The following is a 20,498-nucleotide window of genomic DNA, read 5'->3' as shown; positions in this document are numbered from 1 at the left end:
CCTGAGTAGCTGCCTGAGTGGCAGAGGTCCCTCTAGACAGGGAAAACAGCAGAAAACAGAGCAGTTGCTGTGAGTATTTGTTTTAATCAAAATGAGAGCAGGCCTGCAGCTGGTAGCAGCGGTGCCTTATTGCTTCACCCGCAACCCTCCCAGAAGAGCTGGATCTGGGACAAGATCACAGCCATGAGGGCAACCGCTGCCCCCACGTAGCCTCCAGTGATCGCTCATCTTCAGCCTGTTATTAGCCATGTAATCTGTCCTGATAGTGTTTGCTTGTGGACATCTCTAGGGAGCACAGGTCACTGGGATGAGATGCCTGGGGGGTATAGTTATGAAAACATTCATCACCAGCTTCCAAATATCATCCTTGTGACTATGACTCTAAGAAAGGCAAAAACACCTCCTGCTCGGATCAGATAAAGCTTATTAAATCTAGAACTTTTGACTCCTGCAGACAATGCAGTGAATTATAGTCGACTAAACAGGGGCCGTTGTGCACAGATTTTTAAAATGATGGTTTAGGGAAAAACATGCGCTGCGCATAGACAATAAAAAAAATAAAAAAAACACAAAACAACTTTGTCCATTTCCAGTAGGATTTTCCAAATGCCACAGATTCCCTTCAAAAAAGGGCATGCCACACAGACAGTAAATCAAACTGTCCCTCAGGGAAACACGAAAGGGGAACGGGTGTCACCAGATGTGTCCCAGTATAGAAGATGACAAGGAGAAAATAGTGCATCAACACAGAACAGTGAACAGCCATTCAGTATGACTGTTGTGTTTTTAGCCTGAAGCCTTAAAGGCTGAAGAACACAGTTTCCTTGACTTTTAATGTCCTTAAATTTCATGTTATGCATGTTTTGCTATACAAAAGAAGAAGTGGTACTTTCAAGACAATGGCAAATTTGTACAGTCTGTGAGCTAGCAATTATGGACAATCATAATTTATTATACCATGATAATGGCATTGACTAATAAATATCTGATGAAAGTCATGTCCAAAGTGAAGGTTTGTTTTCTCTAAGTAATGTGGATCGCAGTGTTCTGTGCTTTGATGACAAACAATAGAGCGGAGATAAGACCTTAATGGAGTCATTAAACTCCATCAAAGAAACCATTGATGTCTCTCTTCTTGTGTTTGCTCCCATTAGTATAAATCTATACCTACAAGTCATTGCTTTGCATTCTCCTCAGGATAATGTAGAACTGTTCAAGACTCTCCTCAACTTGATGTGTGCAGACACCTCATTGAATATAACCATAAGGGCCCTTTTATTCATGCTGTCCACTACCTGGGTTAAATCAGGGACCATTGATTGGCAATCAGCACATTTCAGTTCAGCGTTCACCACTTGCATTTCAATTTCACCTCACCTATCATCTGGTACCTTATTCAGATGCTAATACTTGGTCTGCAATTTTATTCTTTGCAGAGAACCATGAAATATACCTGGCAGAGCACAAAACTTTATTTTTATTCAAATGCTTCATTTAGTTGCATAAATGTAAATACCTAAGATCTTCAGCTCAGCATTGGAGTAGATGGCCCCATATTTATTTTCCGCAACACACTGGTACATTCCTGAGTCCGTCTGCTGCACCTTATTAATGGTTAGATCTCCATTCACTATTTCAACTTGACCCTGTAACAAGAAAGAAAGTAGAAAAGGGGCCCATGTGTGAATGTAGATGTACTGTACACAATGCTGCACATAGTGGCCATGTACTTTCAGAGGAATAATTCAGATGTTTCATGGCACAATCAACAAAAGAAAAGGGTGCTGTGCAGTGAGGAGGGTACCTGGGATGTCAAGGGCAAACCATTACGAAGCCAGCGATAGGTGGGCCGGGGCCTCCCTGTGGCCTTGCACTCCCATTGGAGCTTCTCTCCACTATCCATCTGAGTATCATTAATCATTCTGACCCACTGAGGGAAGGCTAGAAGATAGAGAAAAAAAGATTTACGAATAAGTAATACATCCTTGAAACACACACACAAGGCACAGGTATGACTTCCTCTACTTACATACAGTACATGAAAGAGAACACACATGCACCGTCAATATAACAAGCTGTATTCAAAATAGTGGATGCCGTCATGTACTAAACCACTTATTTCTAATCCCTTGATGATGTGGTCCTAGGAGAAAGAGAGAGAGAGAAAGGAAAAAAAGGGGGGGGCGTTGTTTAGCTCAGTTGGTAGAGCAGGCGCCCCATGTGCAGAGGCTACAGTCCTCGACGCAGCCGGCCCTGTATCGAATCCTGACTCGGGTGGGATTTGCTGCATGTCATTCCCCCTCTCTCTGCCTCCCCATTCCCTGTCTCTCCACTACTACACTATCGAAAAAAAGAAATATATATATATATATATATATATATATATATATATATATATATATATATATATATATATATATATATGTATATATATAGTATATATACATTTATCAATAGAAAAAGCAGCCAGTACTTTCACTCTCTGTTTGTAATCCCTCTTTTTGGTGTTCTTCCTTTTATGCAGCACAATGTTTGTTAGTTTTTTCAGTCTTTTGATGTCACTTTACATAAAAATCCTTGAATCCTTAAACATCATTGATATCTTGCCAATGACTTCTTATCTACTTTTGCACACTGTAAAACCTATACATTTACAAAGTATTTCCAGTAAGACTAAAAAATGATTTTTAATTAAGCACACTTGGGGCTTGTTTCTCGGACACGGATTAAGACTTGTTCCAGACCGAGTGGCTTTTCAGATCCGTGTATTTCAGATGTGCTTTCTAAGGCACGATTATGTGTTCCACATTTTGAAAAGGCTGAATTACCTGAACTGGTTTCCTGAGAGAAGATTAAGTTATTCAGTGACTAAATTAATTCTTAAACTAAACCCCAAAGCAAGTATCTTTAACTTGAAAGATGAAATCTCAGAAATACATGGATTATTAGGATTCTGGCTACTTGGATAGCACTGGTTGTGAATTAAATTGAAATGTTCAAAATGTGATTGTCTTGGCCAATAATTCTCTATACCAGCACACCTCTAGTCAAGATTAGGGATGTCACAATGCCAGAATTTAGTGACCTATGAAATGTCATAATTCCCATTACCAAATTCAGAATGATTCAGTAGTGAGAGTGGCCTACGTCCTTAGGAGCTGTTGCTGTTTTAGTTGAAACAAGATCAAGTTTCCCTTTTATCTGTGAATGTTGTTGCTGTGGAGCTTTGATGTCAGTTGTTTACTTTCTCAAACAATAAAAATAATTTGTGCCGAAATCTAATTTCCTTCAGGATATCAATAAAGCTGAACTGAACTGAGGTATGTACATCTGTCATGGAGATGCTTACAGTATATCAGTTTGTTTTCCTCCCTTCATTTAAAATGCTCTGTGGAACCATTTGCAGACTGGCTGCTGGTTGTCTATAAGTTGTCCCTGATGATCCGTCTATAAAAACAAACAAAACAAAAAAAACTCTGCCAGCCTTGTTTTGATTCTTGGGGTTATTACAGTACTGTATACTACCCTTGTGGGTCATGGAAGAATCACATCTCGAATACAATATCCATGGTACCTGTGGTAGGTCTATTGTGCTGTAGAACAATTAGTGTCACATTTTCTGAATTTTGGCAGTTTGGAGAGTTTCAGTTCAGATGACATCTCTAAGTCAAGACCAACATGTACCACCAAACAAACAAACAGTGACTGCCATAATGTTACTGTGAAATCGATTAAATCAATTTCTGAGATATGTTTGCTACACACAGAAAATACAGTGGGGATCTTTACTGCAGGGACCCAGAGTCACAAGGTTGTCAATAAGAGGAAAGCCAGCCTCTCCTCTCCTCTTTTCTCACATTCATGTTTTTGAATCATGTTTGTGAACATGTACCATTCTCTCTTTCAAATGCAGAACATGTCCATACAATAGACAAACTAAACTAACCCTAACCCTTCCTGTGGGCCCCTTAACCATGAAGACTTTTTTCTTTTCTTTTCATTTCTTTTCTCCACAGCCTACTTGCTTGTGTTTCCAGGCTGCATACAGAGTTCCCGTCCAACTCCACCAGCTACACAGAATATGTCACAGCTCCAGATCTCAACCCTGCTGTATACACTTTCTTCTTCATGTCGTACTCTCTTTTTTGTCCACCAGGTCTTACATGTCATTTTCAATTCCTGTAAATTTAAGAGAATGTAACATTGACAAGTACCTTTTACTGGGTCTGGATCTATTTCAGCCTTGTTTAACAGAGGGAATGTTAATCAGTCACAAACAAAAGCTTTTTTTTTTTCTAAATCTCTTTTCTTTGGACTTTTAGCTGTTTTTGACCCGCAAATCAACAATGTGCTACTACACATAATTTGTACTGTTGTAGATAAAGCTTCAACAAATCTTATATTGCAAAAACCATCTCGTTCTGATTTGTATATGGTATAGTGTGACACACCTCACCAGACACATAGTGCATAGTGGTATATTTCTTATCCAGTGTGTGCAGAAAAAAGAAAGCTATGCTATTGATTTGCTTTTTCTCGAGCAGTAACATGCCAAGCACTTTTTTTTTTGCTGTTCTTTGCATACAGCACCTTCAGTAGAAAGCTTTTTCTGTGTGGTTTGATTGAATGATTATGGTCACGAAGGTCTCCCTCACAATGAAAGTTCACACTACCAGCTGACCTGTGTAAATTACATTTAGCGTGAGCCTGCTACAAATTAGGCTCCCTATTCTCCTTGTGATGTCAACAGAATGGAGGTTGCCAAGAAGTGCAGGGCCTTGGAAATGTGTCCTACTGAGGCTGAGGCAGTCCATTACTGTGGTGCTGTGCACATGGCACAGACAGAGAAGAATAGAGGACATACAACCTCATAGATACGTTTGTGATCACAGCAAAAGGCAGTGATTCAGGAAACCTTGAAAACTGAAAACTACTCTTGACTGAAGCCCATAAAGTCAACATGATAAAATGGGCTCTATGCACAGCTCTGCTACTTCCTGAACTTAAGGCTGCTCTTTTATTTCCTGTCTTACATTATTGGACAAACTGATTAATCCAGGTGTGTCTGAGTAGTCACAATGGTCAGACACACCTGGATTAATCAGTTTGTATATTTTCATTAGATTTAAGATGAAAATATTGCAATTTATGAACAGATACACTTTGGTCCTAATCAAAAGCATTTACAGCTACAGTTTATAATGTCTGTTAATACTGTATGTGGCAGTACCTTAGATCTATATACCTACCAATGGAAAAATGACAACTACAATTACAAAAAAACTGAAAAGATAAATATTTCAGATGATGGTACTGTAGGAGAACTAACACTTCTCAACTAAAAGAAACAGCTCATTCATTAAAATGATGAACACTTGTTCATGAAGTATCTGCAATGGGTGTATAATTAGTCCTTGGACTGCTCAGCAAATTCAGAGGGACCAGTACTGGTCCCCAGTCGTGAGATTTGAGAATATTCTAACTACCGAAGATTATATCATGAACGATCTGGGAAAACAGCAGAGCGACCAGAATAGCTTATCAAAAAAGTTGAAAAGTAGTTTAGAAAACTTGTACTAATTTACTCAGTTCCTGGATGCAGCACTTTTTTTTCCTATACTGCCAAATGTATGATGGCTGTAGATTAAAAACACAGCAGTAAAGACATGCTCAGACTCACTGTAGACCTGTAGATGTCCTTTGAATGCGGTGCCACCTCTTGGATTTTCAGCTTTACACTCATACGTTCCTGAGTCCTCCAGCTGAATGTTGGGAATCTCCAGCACAGCCTGTGACTTTCGAAGTCTCGCTTTCTTGGGGATGTTGCCATTTATCTTCCTCCACGTGATTGTCGGCACTGGGCTGTGAGAAGAGAAGAATGATATTATATACTTACAGTAATACAGTCTTGGAGAGTGAGCACTGATTACAGTATATTTTATTATGTGAGCTGCATTTTATCTCTTTACAATAAGAACATTACCGCATACACTCATAGATTAATCTGCCATCCGCTTTGACCTTTTCAGAACAACTTCAGGACATTTTAGTGTTAGATTCTTTTGTGATTCAGATAAAATATTAAAAAGATCAGTTCTCTCAAACTATGACCTTGTTTGCCTCTGTGGAAAAACAATGAGTTATATTCTTACTTTTAATGCATGTGTTTAACTGTTGGTTAATACTCCATCAGTCTATTGATTAGTGAAATTGCCTGTGTTTTAGAGAGTTAGAGGGAAAATTTGTGACTTCATTGTGAGTTGTGGTTGCCATTTTCGCACTCACACACTTTGAACGCATGATTAATCAAAGCAGTGATTATCAAAACAGAAGAGAAACTGTTGCAGTCTACCAATCAGTCAAAGAGATTTCAAAACAAAAACAGTGAACTGTAGCAAACATCTGCAATGACCTACAGATCCCAGAGGTCTTTAATTTGCAATTAGGAATTGACACACCATGATGCCCATTTAATGCTGGTTCTGCTCTACATGTGAATCATTAACCTCTCAACCATTCATGATGTATTTACTGTACCAAATGACCACCCCATTAGACCCCAGGTTTCAGAGGGACAGTGACAATATTCTAATCAGCCTTAGTGATTTTTATGATTGGTTTATGAGCGGTGTCATCTATCCTTACTTATTCGTGGATTGCCCAATAGATCCTGATGATAGATGACTTGCACATGCAGAGAATGTATTACTAGGCACTCAGTATCAGTAATGCTGTCGTGTATGACAACTAGAATAGACAGGTCTCTGAAAGATGGAAATGTGACACTATGCAAACCTCCAGTGAACTCATCAATCATTTAGCCAAGATGGAAATGTTACATCCCTGAGCTTTTCTATCTGTTCTAAATTCACAAGGACATAGAAGTGCTCTTGGCAACAATGGCTCAAATTAGGATTCAGAGCGTGTTTTATGTCAAACAATGTGTTTTTCCATTATGGAGTTTTGTGTTCACAAGCTTTATTTTCCCCCCTTTGTAGACAAATGGTTTAAAATTTTTCATTTTCTTTCCCTTTTTTGTTGAATGGTTAATCATTACTTTAGACTAGAGCATGCATTTAGTTTTCCTCAAACCCCGGAGAGTCAAACACGCTGAATAATAAAGTCAGTAGTTTCAGACAAATTTCAGTTATCAAAGCCCCAAATTTTTGCACATGAATTTGGGGATAAGTCCCGTCACTATGTTGTCATCTACAAAGTTGTAATTTCTATCTCCATATGAAATAAAACAGAACATACATGATAACACCTCCATTGGCAGTCATGATATTTACACTTTTTTATTCCAGGTTATCCCTGAAAAAATGAAGAAATGTAATTTTATTTATATTACAGACACGATTCACATTAATCCAGTGAAATAATGGAGAAAACATATTAAATATCGAGTTGTTCAAGTGCGTTAAATCAACAATAAAATTATTCCATACAATATGGATACCTGGGGCAAGATCTGGGGCTTGAGGTAAAATCAGATATCTGCGTTATAATGTGGGGCCATTTCCTAGTACTGTTTTCTCCTTTTAATGCCCGTGGCCTATACCAACAGCATAAACACACATCAACAAACTGCATGGTGTTTAATTCAGTACTCATGATTATGGCATGCAGTTACACGGCATTTGCCTATGGTTACCTTTGTGCCAAAAAAAAAACTCTTGAATGGCTGTAGAGCAAAGGGACTGGAACATGTGGGTGAATCTTCATGAGTCTATGGCAGGATTTCTCTTTGGAGACTGAATAATGAGCACTAGCCCTACAGTGGATGTAGCATACTGTATGTGTTCACAAGACTGAGGCTGGGCAGGAGGGAATAGACTCACTCAGTGTAAAAATAAGAAACTCTGCCTGTCAGTGTGTTGTGTTCTGGGTGAAACTGCTGGAATGAACTCCATAACTGTGAAGCTCTGGTCAACCTGATTGATTTTATCAAAGCGTACAAACTGAGTATTTCACATGCTCATGTTGTCAATGTGTTTCACACTGGTGTTTATATAAGGTGTTACTGTATTCAATTTAAGAACATGGCCATAGGCGAGCTCAGTAGATTACATCTTAATTAACATTCCACACAATTGCTGTACCTCATCTGGACTAGTTTCATAATAAAGGTTCAAAATTAAATCTAATACTAGGGAATTGGTTTGCTTCATCATTTAGATCTAAATACTGTATTATCTCACCATTCTGACTTGCGTAAGTCTCGGTTTCTTGTTTCTTTTTAGGAAATTCAACACTATTTTTAAGGGAGAATCTACCTGAAACACAACTAACATTTTTGCCTGTATGATCTGCAAAACAAAGACATTCACCACAGCAAGATAAAATCTGTTGCCATTAACAGGCACTTTTGTTGCTGACAATGTGGCCCTTGTATGCCTGTGTAGCTCAATGAGGAAAGGGTTCGAGGGTTTGATTCCCTCTGGGGTTGTTGAAGCTAAAAGTATATCCACTACTCCAAGGCTATTCAGATGAAAACATCCACCACATGCTACATATTATATTTTAAGTGGAAATGAGTGGGAGAATGTGTAACCCATCAAATATACAAGCCTTTTTGAACTGCAGTGAACTTCATAGTCCGTTGAAATGAATGCAGCAAACAGAACTGCACTTTGCAGAGTTTCTTATACATCAGTCTATGAAGCAAAGGTTTTACACTGAATTTGTGCTTTTTGAAATGAGCAGATCATCACCATCAAGAGGTGGCTTTAAGCACTCAGGTTACTGTAACTATCCTGTTAATCTTTTAAAAAAACACGGAACTATAACTTCTTGGCATCAACTGGCAGTACCAAAGAACTAAAACAGTTGTGATGTTATCCAAATCTGCATGTACACATAATCTATCCGCCACCCACCAGGACAAATTATTTTCCACAACAGATTACCTGATGAAGGTCTGAGGACCAATACGCTGCTTTATTAATAAATCAATACCTTTTGCGTAGTGTGGACAGTGTGCAGGAGTATTTTCTGTTTCACAGTTTACAAACAAAAAACCAATCTTCAAATGTATTCAGATTTTAGACAATGTAATTGATATTTCACTGTTCATTTTTATGATCTGACCCATTCCATGCACGGGTTAACCCTGGACATTGTATAATCTAAGAACTACTCCTGAACCCTGTTGAACAGTTAGTAAAAGCTAACATTGTACAGTAATGGCAGTAAACATCTCACAATTTTTTTTTGCTACAGATTTCCAACTGAAGTGGAACCCTGACAAACCAGCAAAGTTGGTGGTTAAGATAATGCCAGTGGGTGCCATGCTGGACTGTACACTATATTTGTTTTACAGTTCTGACTACTTGAAGAACGAGCTAATTGGCTGTAAAGAAACTTTGGTCTGTGTCTACAGACAGCTCTCTGCCTGATGAACCTTGTTCGGCCACGTAATAATTTGTTTGAATATGAGTCTTATTCACATGAAAAGATCTGAAGAACAGTGCTAATGATGCCCATTTTTCATTTCATATTTATATGAAGCAAGTATAAACACCAGAAGGACAAAGTGTTGGTCCACAGTGGTAAACAGTGTTCTATAATAACACTATGACAGTAATTATGTGGAGAATTAATTTTCAGATAGACACAAGTTACAAAATCATAATCATGTAATGATCCTTCTTGGAGACATTACTAAAAATAACATCACAAGGTGACCAGAATGAAAACCTCTTTAAATCTAAGGAGGGCTGCATTGTTTTTTTTATTGCGTTCTCATTCATTTTCTTTGTCTAATTGTTCCCTTTGCCCTTGACTGTGGCCTACAAAGTACAAAGTAAGCAAATATCACAACAGACAATTACATCAAGAGGCTCTGGCATTCAGACAAAGAGCTTTTCTACCCTGTCTTAGCTAGCATTGCCATCATACATATTGATCAACAGGAGAACAAAACCCATTTTAACTTCATTTTCAGTGCTATATTAAGACTGGCACTCCTTAATAGGGCACGCTGATAAATCATTCATCTCCATGTACAAGGGTAAGTCACTGAGATCACTGTCTGACTGAAAGCTATCATGCACAAACTACTTCATTCACAGGGCAAGGACTCAAGCTGTTTGCCTCCTCTACAAGCATCTAAAAACTTCTGCTTATCTTCATGGGAAAACTAAGTGGTGTGAGATTAGAATGCAGTGTCTATATATTTAGGAAATGACTAACCATAATGCGGATAATTAATTGAAACGAAGGTAAACAATTATGAGGTCCTTAGTCATCTGTAGATTAGCGACTGTTTGCACATAAGATAGGAGTCGGTGATGAATAATTCATGCTGAATAATTATAAACAAAACAGAGTAGTATTTTGTAAGATATTTAATTCTTTCTTTAGGAGTCAAACACCACTCCAACTTTGCTTTGAAAATGAAAACATCTAAACTGCTTCGCAATTTTTTTTGATATCGAATACAAATAATTGTGGCTTCATTTTTGGTCCAACCTTCCCAAAGTGTATCCAAAAGCAATTTCAGAAAATATTTTTAATGTAAAAAGGCAATAGTTTCAGCGTCACAAACCATGAACCCAGCAATGCTAACTTTAGTAACTGTGGTAAGTGCTTTGGACAAAAGTGTTTTCCCTCCTGGCAGACAACTATTACCAATTTAATTTTTTTCATAGACATAACCTTGGCTTTCTACATTCATAACAGACAGTGAAAGCACCCAGGAAACACAGATACATTAGGGCTCTCAATTATGAGAACACATGGGTCCCTAGGGCTGAATTCCCTATTCAGTCTTCCCCCTTGCACTAACATGTCATCTAACAGCCGAGCTACGATGCTGTACTTCTCTACACTCACTTAACATCCTGCCTGAAGACAAGATATGCCTGGTTCCCACTCAGGTAATGGAATAATGTAATTCAAAGAAGAGAGGGAAACACAAGAGGTACAGTATTATCTAGAGGATCTCTCAGTAACAGATCAGTGATAGGATGTCCTTTATTGTTCCTGGTGATTAATATTGTACTGCATACGGCTCCCTATATTTGTGCAATATGTCCTTGTTTACTTACTTCCCCAGAGCAAAGCACTCCAGCCTGACAGTGACTCCTTTGGCAGCCAGAACAGATGTAGGGAAATGCACTTCAATTTTGGGCTCATATTCACCCATGACACCTAGAAAAGGTTAAGAGAGAGGAATTGCAGACATTAGAACCAAGCAGATTGAAACAGTCACTTACCCTCCCATTACCCATCATCCTCATCTTTTCTAGCAATGTACTACACAGAGACTGGGTATAGTGATTTTGAAATAATAGGGATGTCCACTGCCAATTGCCCCAGTGCAGGTTTTATGAGTATGTATGCTGCAACTGAAGATAGAAATGTAGCAGCAAATTGAAATTTTCAGAGGATTCCTGATGTTCAAGCATTTAAAATATCCACCGCACACTGAATCATGCAGTGTGCAGGTGTGGGACAGCACATTATGCACGCCATCTGGCACATCGTTCAACCATCCACCCTCACTTTACACACTATTTATCAATAGGGATAGTGATATTGGCTAGGTACACAGTATAATATTGTTGATCTGCACATGGATGAAAACATGTGCAGATGGTATAATCAATTTTAATATATTTTCATTATTTTTAGGTGGTTTAAGTCAGTTGGAAAATACAGGAGTATAAGATGAATTCTTCATAATGGCATCTATGCAGAACCATGTTCTCTGTGTAAGAAATGCTGGAAAAGCACAGAAGCCATCACAAAAACAAACATTAACATGACACAGCCACAAATAGTCTTCAGAACCGACAGTAGTGTGTTGTCAACAAGAATTAGCAATTCACTCTACAATTCACAAAAACATCACAGCTCCTCTCTCACAGCTAGAGAATGTGTTTTCTTTGTTTTTCCATCTGTAAGTTTAAGTGGCCATTTGTATCCATTTACAAGAACAATATGTCAGATGACATTGAGCAAATCTGGAGTAACCAATAAAAAAACGTTCACCTTAGATCTCATTAATATTTGTCTCATTAAATGAAAGTTTGCAATATAAATATTACAAATGGTTTGCTTAGTTTACTCTTTAGAGAATAATGTCAACCACACACACACAATCATTGCATATGAACACCTCTGATGGACACACTGCTAACCTCAGCACCGGCCTGAATTTGCAAGAAAACATAGCAGACCATATGCAGCGCTGCTCTAGATGCTCTGTAATGTACATAATCAGTATGACAAATGACCGGCATGGCATTTGAGAAACCATAATTATACCTCCTACATGTGCCTGACACTTTTTATGTGAAAAAATGACTGCTGCAGAGAATGAGTGGAGTTATTGAATTGTAGCTTGCTATGTATGGAAAAGGAGTTTTATGATATTTGTTCCAAAGAACTTTTCAATTTCAATCTCATTCTCAACATTTATGGCTCCAAAGCAGCCCTTCACATATAATGAATTTGCAATATTTCATTGGCTCATGCCATAGTATATTCAATATCATATTCAGTCTCAGTGGCTGGACCTGATAGAAATGAAAGAAATTATGTCCAGACTTGGCGTGCTGAAACATTACTGGTCCTCATTTGTAGCGTAGCATTATATATTATGCTCCCATTTTATCGATTAATCACATGAAAATCACATTTTTCTGTTGTGCTTTGTTTTTCATTTTACAAAGTATGATGCGTGTCCTCAAATTTATAGCATCAAAATCAGGTCTCTGGTGCACTAATACAGTAGGCATTTAAGGTTACTCTCAAAGGCATCTTTCTTAGATAAGATAGAAAATACACAAACACATTTTGTAAGTTTATGTTTGAACAAATTAACTGGAACAACTTTATAATATATAGACAGTATTTCATATTAATTTGTATAAACCGCTGAACTAATCAAATCAGAATTCCCCTTGCCAATAAAACTGCAATTGTTTAATGAACAGGCTGCCTTAATAGTAATTGGATTGTCACACCCCTACTGTTGCACCCATTGAAAGCTAAAGATCCTCCAGGTTAGTATTTGCAAAGAAATCAGAATTCCAACTGGTTTCATTTAAAGGTCATCATCACACTCAAGTTTCATGAAAGTAAAACACCATTTACAAAAACTGATCACAAGCGCTCAAAGCCATGAAATAGAAAATAATAAACTTTCCACATCTCAGTCAAATCAGAATTCCCCTTGCCAATAAAATTGCAAGTGTTTCATAAAAAACTTCCATTGACTTTCTTCATTTCAATCACTTGGATTGTTTGAGCCAATTCGCAGACAGCTGAACAAAATAGTAATTGGATTGTCACACTCCTACTGTAGCACCCATTGAAAGCTTAAGACATTGATCCTCCATCTATACAACGTCAGCCATGTCTTATACAAAGAACATGATTAACAGTCCAAAAAAAATTCTAATATACCAGACAATCTCTGGTGATTTAATTATCAATTTTTGATGGTTCAGTTTTTTAAATGCATTTTTTCTTGGGGATAAGCCAGGGTTTAACATGCCGGCAGGGGAAACAGCCCATTTACAGCTACTGCTTGTTCTCAACACAGTACAATCAAAATGGTCTTCCATTTTTAAAAAGCACTGAAATGAACACTCCTATTAGTCTAGACAGAGATTTAACTGTTTTGTTATTTACCATTACATGGTTTCACATTTATTATTGACTGTATGTCAGTACTTTGCTGACATTCAGGGTAACAAACAATAAGGTTTTGGCATATTAAAAATATGTGGGTTAGTAAAAAAAAAAAAAAAAAAGTCATGCTGACATCCAATATGGCTATGGGCCTAAATTCCTCAACAATAATTTACAGTGCAGTGCAGAAAACATGCCCATGTGGCGATGACATGATGGCTGCAAACAACTGATATTACTGTCAGTAAAGAGAGAGAAAATTTCCTCCAGCAATAATAACATCACTAGTGCTGTGGTCCAACTGCAGGTTTTACCACTTATCTCTCCATAGGAACAATGAGTCAAAGTGCAATCTGTAATTTTTTCTAAGAAAAAATTGCGGCATATCCTCTTATGTATGGGTTATACTGTGTTCTCATATAGAAGATAATTTTACCTGATAGATACTTTACATCTTGTATGTTTTAGTCCTTCCTGTATTTAATAACATTACTGATGTAAACAAAACTGTGTCTACACATAAAAATAGAATACCGGTATATGGATGGCCAGTTATCTGCTATAAACAGTACAGGACAAAATATATAGAATATATAGAATATAATATCTATAAACCTATCTATCTATAAAAGGCTAAATAAAATATAAAATTTTATATTTATATAAAATATAGAATTTTCACAAATGACATTTGATATAAACATGTGCTTTTCATGTGGTGCGGTCCAGGACCATTTTGCAGTTAGTATTATCTGCAGTAATAAAAGGCACACCAATGAGATAAATCAAAGAGCAGTGGTTTCTGGGATGAACTGTATGTCTGTATGTTTAAAAACAGTGCATTAGCGCAGAGTTCAGTGATCTGCTCAAGGTGGACTGTGAATTGACAATCAATGGCTTCCAGCAGGATATAATGGAGCCCAGATGCTTGTTTTGATTAAGAGAGTCGGGGTTGGAGCTGACAGTGGTGAGCCGCACACAGATCCAGCTTGAACTGTCTACTGTGTAATAATCACTCACTTTTACTGAGGCACAGATTGCCCCGTCTGATTGGTCAGAGTCCAATGACTGAGGGGCGCACACAGCAGCGGAACATTTGGGCGACTGCTGTGAGGTGTGCCAATGTAATTTTCGGCATTTTAGACCCAATTTCACAATATAGAGAGCTGCCGAGCAACATGAGATTTGCAGAGCAAGAGATGCCAAGACATTCTTTGGCATAATGGGCTTACAACTGTAGAGACTCCATTTGGCCATGTTGTGCTGCAGGTGAGAGTGCTGTCCTTCAGCCCCATGTGTCAAAGCCACATGTCACAATATGGATGCTGCAAAATGCATTCCTCTCCCATCACATGTTGTTGAAAAGTAACAACAAAAATAATTTCTATCCAACTATGAAGCACATTAAAACAATCATAGCTGGCCAACGTCCTTTTGGCTGTATTTTTCATCTTGGTTAATGAGAGACCCAAACCAATTAAGAATGGTTATGAGCTAAGTATGATATATGTCTCTGCGGTCCAGTTCATACATAATCTTGCTGGAAGGCATGTAATCCTTAAGAGGTAAATTCTTCTTGCAACATTTAGAGCGAACCTGGTTCCGAGGCACCAGAGGCCCTTCACTGGGGATGTAATCTCAATGGCTCTTTGAAACCTTGACAATGACAGGCACCTGTGTGAAGTGATGGACGTGTCTCTGTGTAGTCAGATGTAAAAAGCCTGTAGGTGAAATCCACACCTGATTCCAACAAACAGCTCCACAGCATGGCTCCTGAGAGGCCAGTATAAAAGAACAAAATCCCATCCACAGCAAGGGCCATTGATTCAGTTAATTTTATGCCGGAAAATGATTTCCCTTATGGCCAGTTTCACCAAAGCACATTGTGAGTGAAGAAGGCTCCCCACACTAATGTTAAAGCATTGCTCACTATCTATTTACGGTGTGTATGGAATTCATAACACCCTCCACCAACATGAGGCTCAGTGGAAAGCTGAAGAATGTCCCACTTTTATTAACCTATCTGATCTAATTTTTTTTTTTTTAATCCAAAATGCATTACGATACAATAAAATGCACCATATAAAATATGCTTTTAGATTTTCAACCGTGCTAAACAAGTGCAGCGGGGGGAAGCAGTGTAATAGAGCTACAAAAATGTTTACAGTTTCAGATGAACAGAGAAAGTATCACAGAGGACTCTCTGATACTTCCTCTGTAGTATGTGCTTCATCCAGTGAAATCCATTAGATTTGTCTGCCTAGGGCATTCATACAAATCAAGGACTGCTATCATGTGTGAGGTGCGATAAATCCCAGAGCCTCACCATCAGTTTTCAATGTTAGAGGTGTTGGAGGGCTCAAGACCCTTGCATTTGTCACAGTGTTCTTCACCAGACAGATGTAGCTTCCAACGTCAGAGGGTTGCACCTTCGAGATGTACAGGTTCCCGGTGTCTTGGGAGATGAAGCGCCGACTGTCCTCAGCAACAAATGAGGGGAACTCATTAAACACCCAGCTGTAGATGATCTCTGTAAAGGCGAGGTGAGACCATACAGATTAGAAAAATGCTGAACGTAGCTTTGAAACAGTCATCAACACACAAAATCCTGCAGTGGAAAGTCAAGTGTACTTTTTCCAGATCTATATTTTTGTGATCCTAAGAAAACTAAGCTTCATTTGTAATGAAAAAGAACAAAGTGAATTTCTTTCACGTCTAATCTCAGTCTCGCCTTTCAGACTATTCATAATAGTATCAATAGCAAATCCTTGTAGGATAACAATAGCTGGTTATTGACTGAGTTTATGGCAAAAAGCCTCAAATAGTTACTGAAGCGCACAGTTCTTGTAGTCCCACTGCATGAAAAAACAAGACTTCACAGTAGAAATGGTGCATCTAATCTGACATGTTAACTATGAAATAGTTAGTGTGAGACAAACTATCAGTGAGATGCTGGATGTTCTGTGTGAGCCCGTGTAAAACCACAGACTAAGCAAAATATTAACCACAGATAACATCATTAATGCCACCGCTGCTAACGATTGCTCATTGCCTTTGAAACAATAACAACTTAAAGAAGTAATGAGAGTGGGATTTGTACAACATCAAGGGATCAGCTCGCTCATCACTATAAAATGACTGCGAGCTTGAACTAGGTCCAGGAAAATAATCCTGAGGCTTCTTAAGATGAGAAACGTAACAGCGTCTTAATGAGTCTGTTATTTGCAAATAGGTTATTTCAATTAATTGGCGATAGCATCCGAAAGGTAAAGCTGGCTTAAGATGACTGATTATTCAAAGATGGACTGATTCCAGTGCGCTTCACTGTACAGTACGAGCACTGGAACGTTAAAGGTCATCATACGACAGGATCAGTGCTCTCTGAACTTAAAAAGGAAAGAATGCAGAAACAGGATGTCTCTGACTTGATAAATAAAAAAGCTTTGGAAGATATCAAACTTATTTGCATGTAAGTTGAATCTTTAATATTTTATTCATGAATTACAGTGTACAGCAGTCTAGGATATAAACTGTTGAACCCTGGCAGTCTTAGCAACACAGATGTTCTTATGTATTAAGTATTATTCACTATTTAGTAATGCATGCTGATATACAAATTAAATTGAAATAAAAGAAAGATCACAAAGTTGCTTGGAGGATAATGTGTGGATTTGAAGAAAAAAGACAGATCAGAAGTCATCAACACGACCATGAAGAGGAATAAGCAAGTGATGAAATAGATGGATGCGGACGGATGGATGGATGAGTGGATGCAGTATGACTAAAATGAACACAGAGCTCATTTTGACGACATGCTGTTTTTCTTTTGTCCACTGTGCATAGATCCACACAGTCACATCCATCATTGTATAAAAAAACAGGACTGTCAGGGACAAATTAATCTATTCAATGTTGCCCAGCTATATTTCACAACTCTTTGATTCTGCCTCCATAATCTTTCTGTCCTGGAGAAAAAAGAAAAAGAAAAGGATGGCTATATTTTCTTTACACTATCAGAGTTGCCTTAGTGAATAATGATTAACTGATGTTTCAAAGATGTTCAGATCTGAAGGTTTGAACTGAATTCAACACTTGATGTGAGCTCACAGGAAACAACTGCTCTGTGTTAGAAAACGATATTCAACATGCAATCTTAATGACTGTATCTAATAATACAGTACATATACAGACATTGATGTCAACAAATTCTTTCCATAGGCAGCATCATTACAGTAGTTCAATTCACTCAAAGGCCCAACTGATAAGCAGGGGAATCATAGCTATATATACCACACAGTCTGCGCTACAAAGCAACTGGAGTACAGAATACAGACAATACAGAATGATAACTTAATACTCAACATGAATAAGTGCTTTGTAATATAAAAACAGCAGAAAATGAAAACAATCTGTGCTCCCAAAAAAGTTACATGTAGCATTGGCAAAGAAATCAGAATTGCAACTGGTTTTATTTAAAGGTCATCATCACACTCAAGTTTCATGAAAGTAAAACACTATTTACAAAAACTGATCACAAGCGCTCAAAGCCATGAAATAGAAAATAATAAACTTTTCACATCTCCATCCATCCATCCATCCATTGTCCACCGCTTATCCGGGTCCGGGTCGCGGGGGCAGCAGTCGGAGCAGGGATCCCCAGACTTCCCTCTCCCCGGACACTTCCTCCAGCTCTTCCGGGGGGACCCCAAGGCGTTCCCAGGCCAGCCGAGTGACGTAGTCACTCCAGCGTGTCCTGGGTCTTCCTCGGGGCCTCCTCCCGGTGGGACATGCCTGGAACACCTCACGAGGGAGGCGTCCAGGGGGCATCCTATACAGGTGCCCGAGCCACCTCAGCTGGCTCCTCTCGATGTGGAGGAGCAGCGGCTCTACTCCGAGCTCCTCCCGGGTGACAGAGCTCCTCACCCTATCTCTAAGGGAGCGCCCCGCCACCCTGCGGAGGAAACTCATTTCGGCCGCTTGTATCCGGGATCCAGTTCTTTCGGTCATGACCCAGAGTTCATGACCATAGGTGAGGGTGGGAACGTAGATCGACCGGTAAATCGAGAGCTTTGCCTTTCGGCTCAGCTCCCTCTTCACCACGACGGACCGATACAACTTTTCACATCTCAGTGACTTCAAATTATTTTCAGTCATGAAACCTATCTAATTTAAGTGGCATTTCAATGTCTTTAAGTCCTCCCACAACCAATTTAACCCAAACATTGTTTAACACTCCCTATACAATCTGAATTTCAGTTGTGACAAGCTCTGACTCATCGAGGCATTCATCACATGGGCAAATTTCATGGCTCAAAAATTATTTGGATGTTGGAGATCATTTTTCATTTAATGCAAGGACTGTTGAAGAAATAAATGATAATTTTACCTGTAATGTGTATTTAAGCATAGTCTATAAACATGAACAATAAGCAACAAAGTAACGGCTCAACAGCCCGTAGAGGCAGACCTGTCACTGGCCAGTGTACGTATATAGAGGGAAATATTCTGACAGTGTAATAATATCTACTAGTAAAATGGTAACTTTATAACTGAGTATGTTATAATGAGACAATTGTTTGAAATTACCCCTCATTTAAAATTAAAGCTCTAAAATGCTTTCTTCAGTTGAAGAACCATATGAAATATAAATAACCCTTCTCTTTTAACAATACTTAGCTAGGTCACTTTATCAAGTACTTTGTCTCTCACTGCAATAATACTTTAAATACAATTTTACCATATAAGTAAACAGCCTCAAATACCTTTGATTGCAATTTCTCAAAACTTCACTTTTTATCAAATGACAGTAATACTCAACTTACTTCAGGGAGTCTCTGTTTTAAGTGCCATACACATCCCCTTGTAGATGTGATCTTTTATGTCTTTGTTTGTGCTTCAACCTCTAACAATTCATTTAGCGACTTCATTCAGACAATAAAAACAAAATGCAAATTATTACAACACCACAGTGTTTCACCACACAGTACTTTTGATATTGAGGTCGTTTGATGATATCTGACATGAAATCCAATTGTTCTCAATTGTATTTTTAATGGCTGAGTGATTATATACATACAGTATAATAAATTCTGTATTGATCCATTCTGTTGTTCTAATACAAGAGTCATAATATGAGGGCGTGCAACAGTAAATCACAATAACTGAAACCTGGGTCACTTTTACAGACTACTGTAGCAAGACTAACAAACCTTAAATGACAGAAAAAACACAATTTCCATCACGCTGATCTCACTCCACAACATCATCTCTAGTATCTGATTCTAATTTGATGCTAGTCACACCTCTAACTATTAATGTACGGAGCTTTGACCTGTAAATGCAGCGTGAAAAATTACTTGCTGCTGCAGCCAAGGCAAAACCTGTGCTGTGATTGATGGCAAACTTTAAGGATGAGAACGATCTAGAATTATCTGTCAATAATTCTCTCATTAATCATGAATTGTCTTGTTTTGTTTTGTTTTTTTGTCAGCAACTCTGTCTCTGATTTTCTGGTTGCTATCACGTCATGCAAAATGGCATCCAGAAACAGGAGCAGGTACTGAAGAGCACTTGGCAAACATTCCCATGGGTGCAGTGCTGCAGTGCAACAGAGCTGATGCAAACAGAAAGCCTGGATGATTCATGGCTCACATAACATCTTACATTAGAGGACAACCGCTGAGAGGGATAGTCAAGATATGCCATTAAAAAGCAGTGCCTATGCTTTGCCTACGTGAAATAATTGGGGATGTGACATTTCTTTCCATTTCTAATGATCCATCAAATTTGGTCTCAGAGTATTGTGTCTGGCTCTGTTGTTGCTATAGTTTATCACACTCATCATTTGAACAGCA

The 20,498-nt window shown here is 38.4% G+C and overlaps 1 protein-coding gene across 3 annotated transcripts in view; it reads right to left on the bottom strand.

Moving 5' to 3' along the window:
• cntn5 (contactin 5) overlaps positions 1-20,498 on the bottom strand; it is a 106,746-nt gene that overhangs the window by 23,460 nt on the left and 62,788 nt on the right. For all 3 annotated transcript variants that reach the window (XM_085795885.1, XM_085795887.1, XM_085795886.1), the window contains exons 7-11: positions 15,971-16,174; positions 11,052-11,154; positions 5,681-5,862; positions 1,805-1,941; positions 1,517-1,646 (exon numbers count right to left, since the gene is read on the bottom strand). In XM_085795885.1, coding sequence (XP_085652011.1) covers positions 1,517-1,646; positions 1,805-1,941; positions 5,681-5,862; positions 11,052-11,154; positions 15,971-16,174 — 756 coding nt within the window. The remainder of the gene's footprint in view (positions 1-1,516; positions 1,647-1,804; positions 1,942-5,680; positions 5,863-11,051; positions 11,155-15,970; positions 16,175-20,498) is intronic.

Source organism: Trachurus japonicus, chromosome 13 (genome assembly GCF_045865225.1).
Source record: "Trachurus japonicus isolate A0001 chromosome 13, Traja_1.0".
NCBI classification, from domain to species: domain Eukaryota; kingdom Metazoa; phylum Chordata; class Actinopteri; order Carangiformes; family Carangidae; genus Trachurus; species Trachurus japonicus.
Note: the sequence above shows the minus strand (reverse complement) of the source record. Positions and strands in the feature narration are given on the sequence as shown.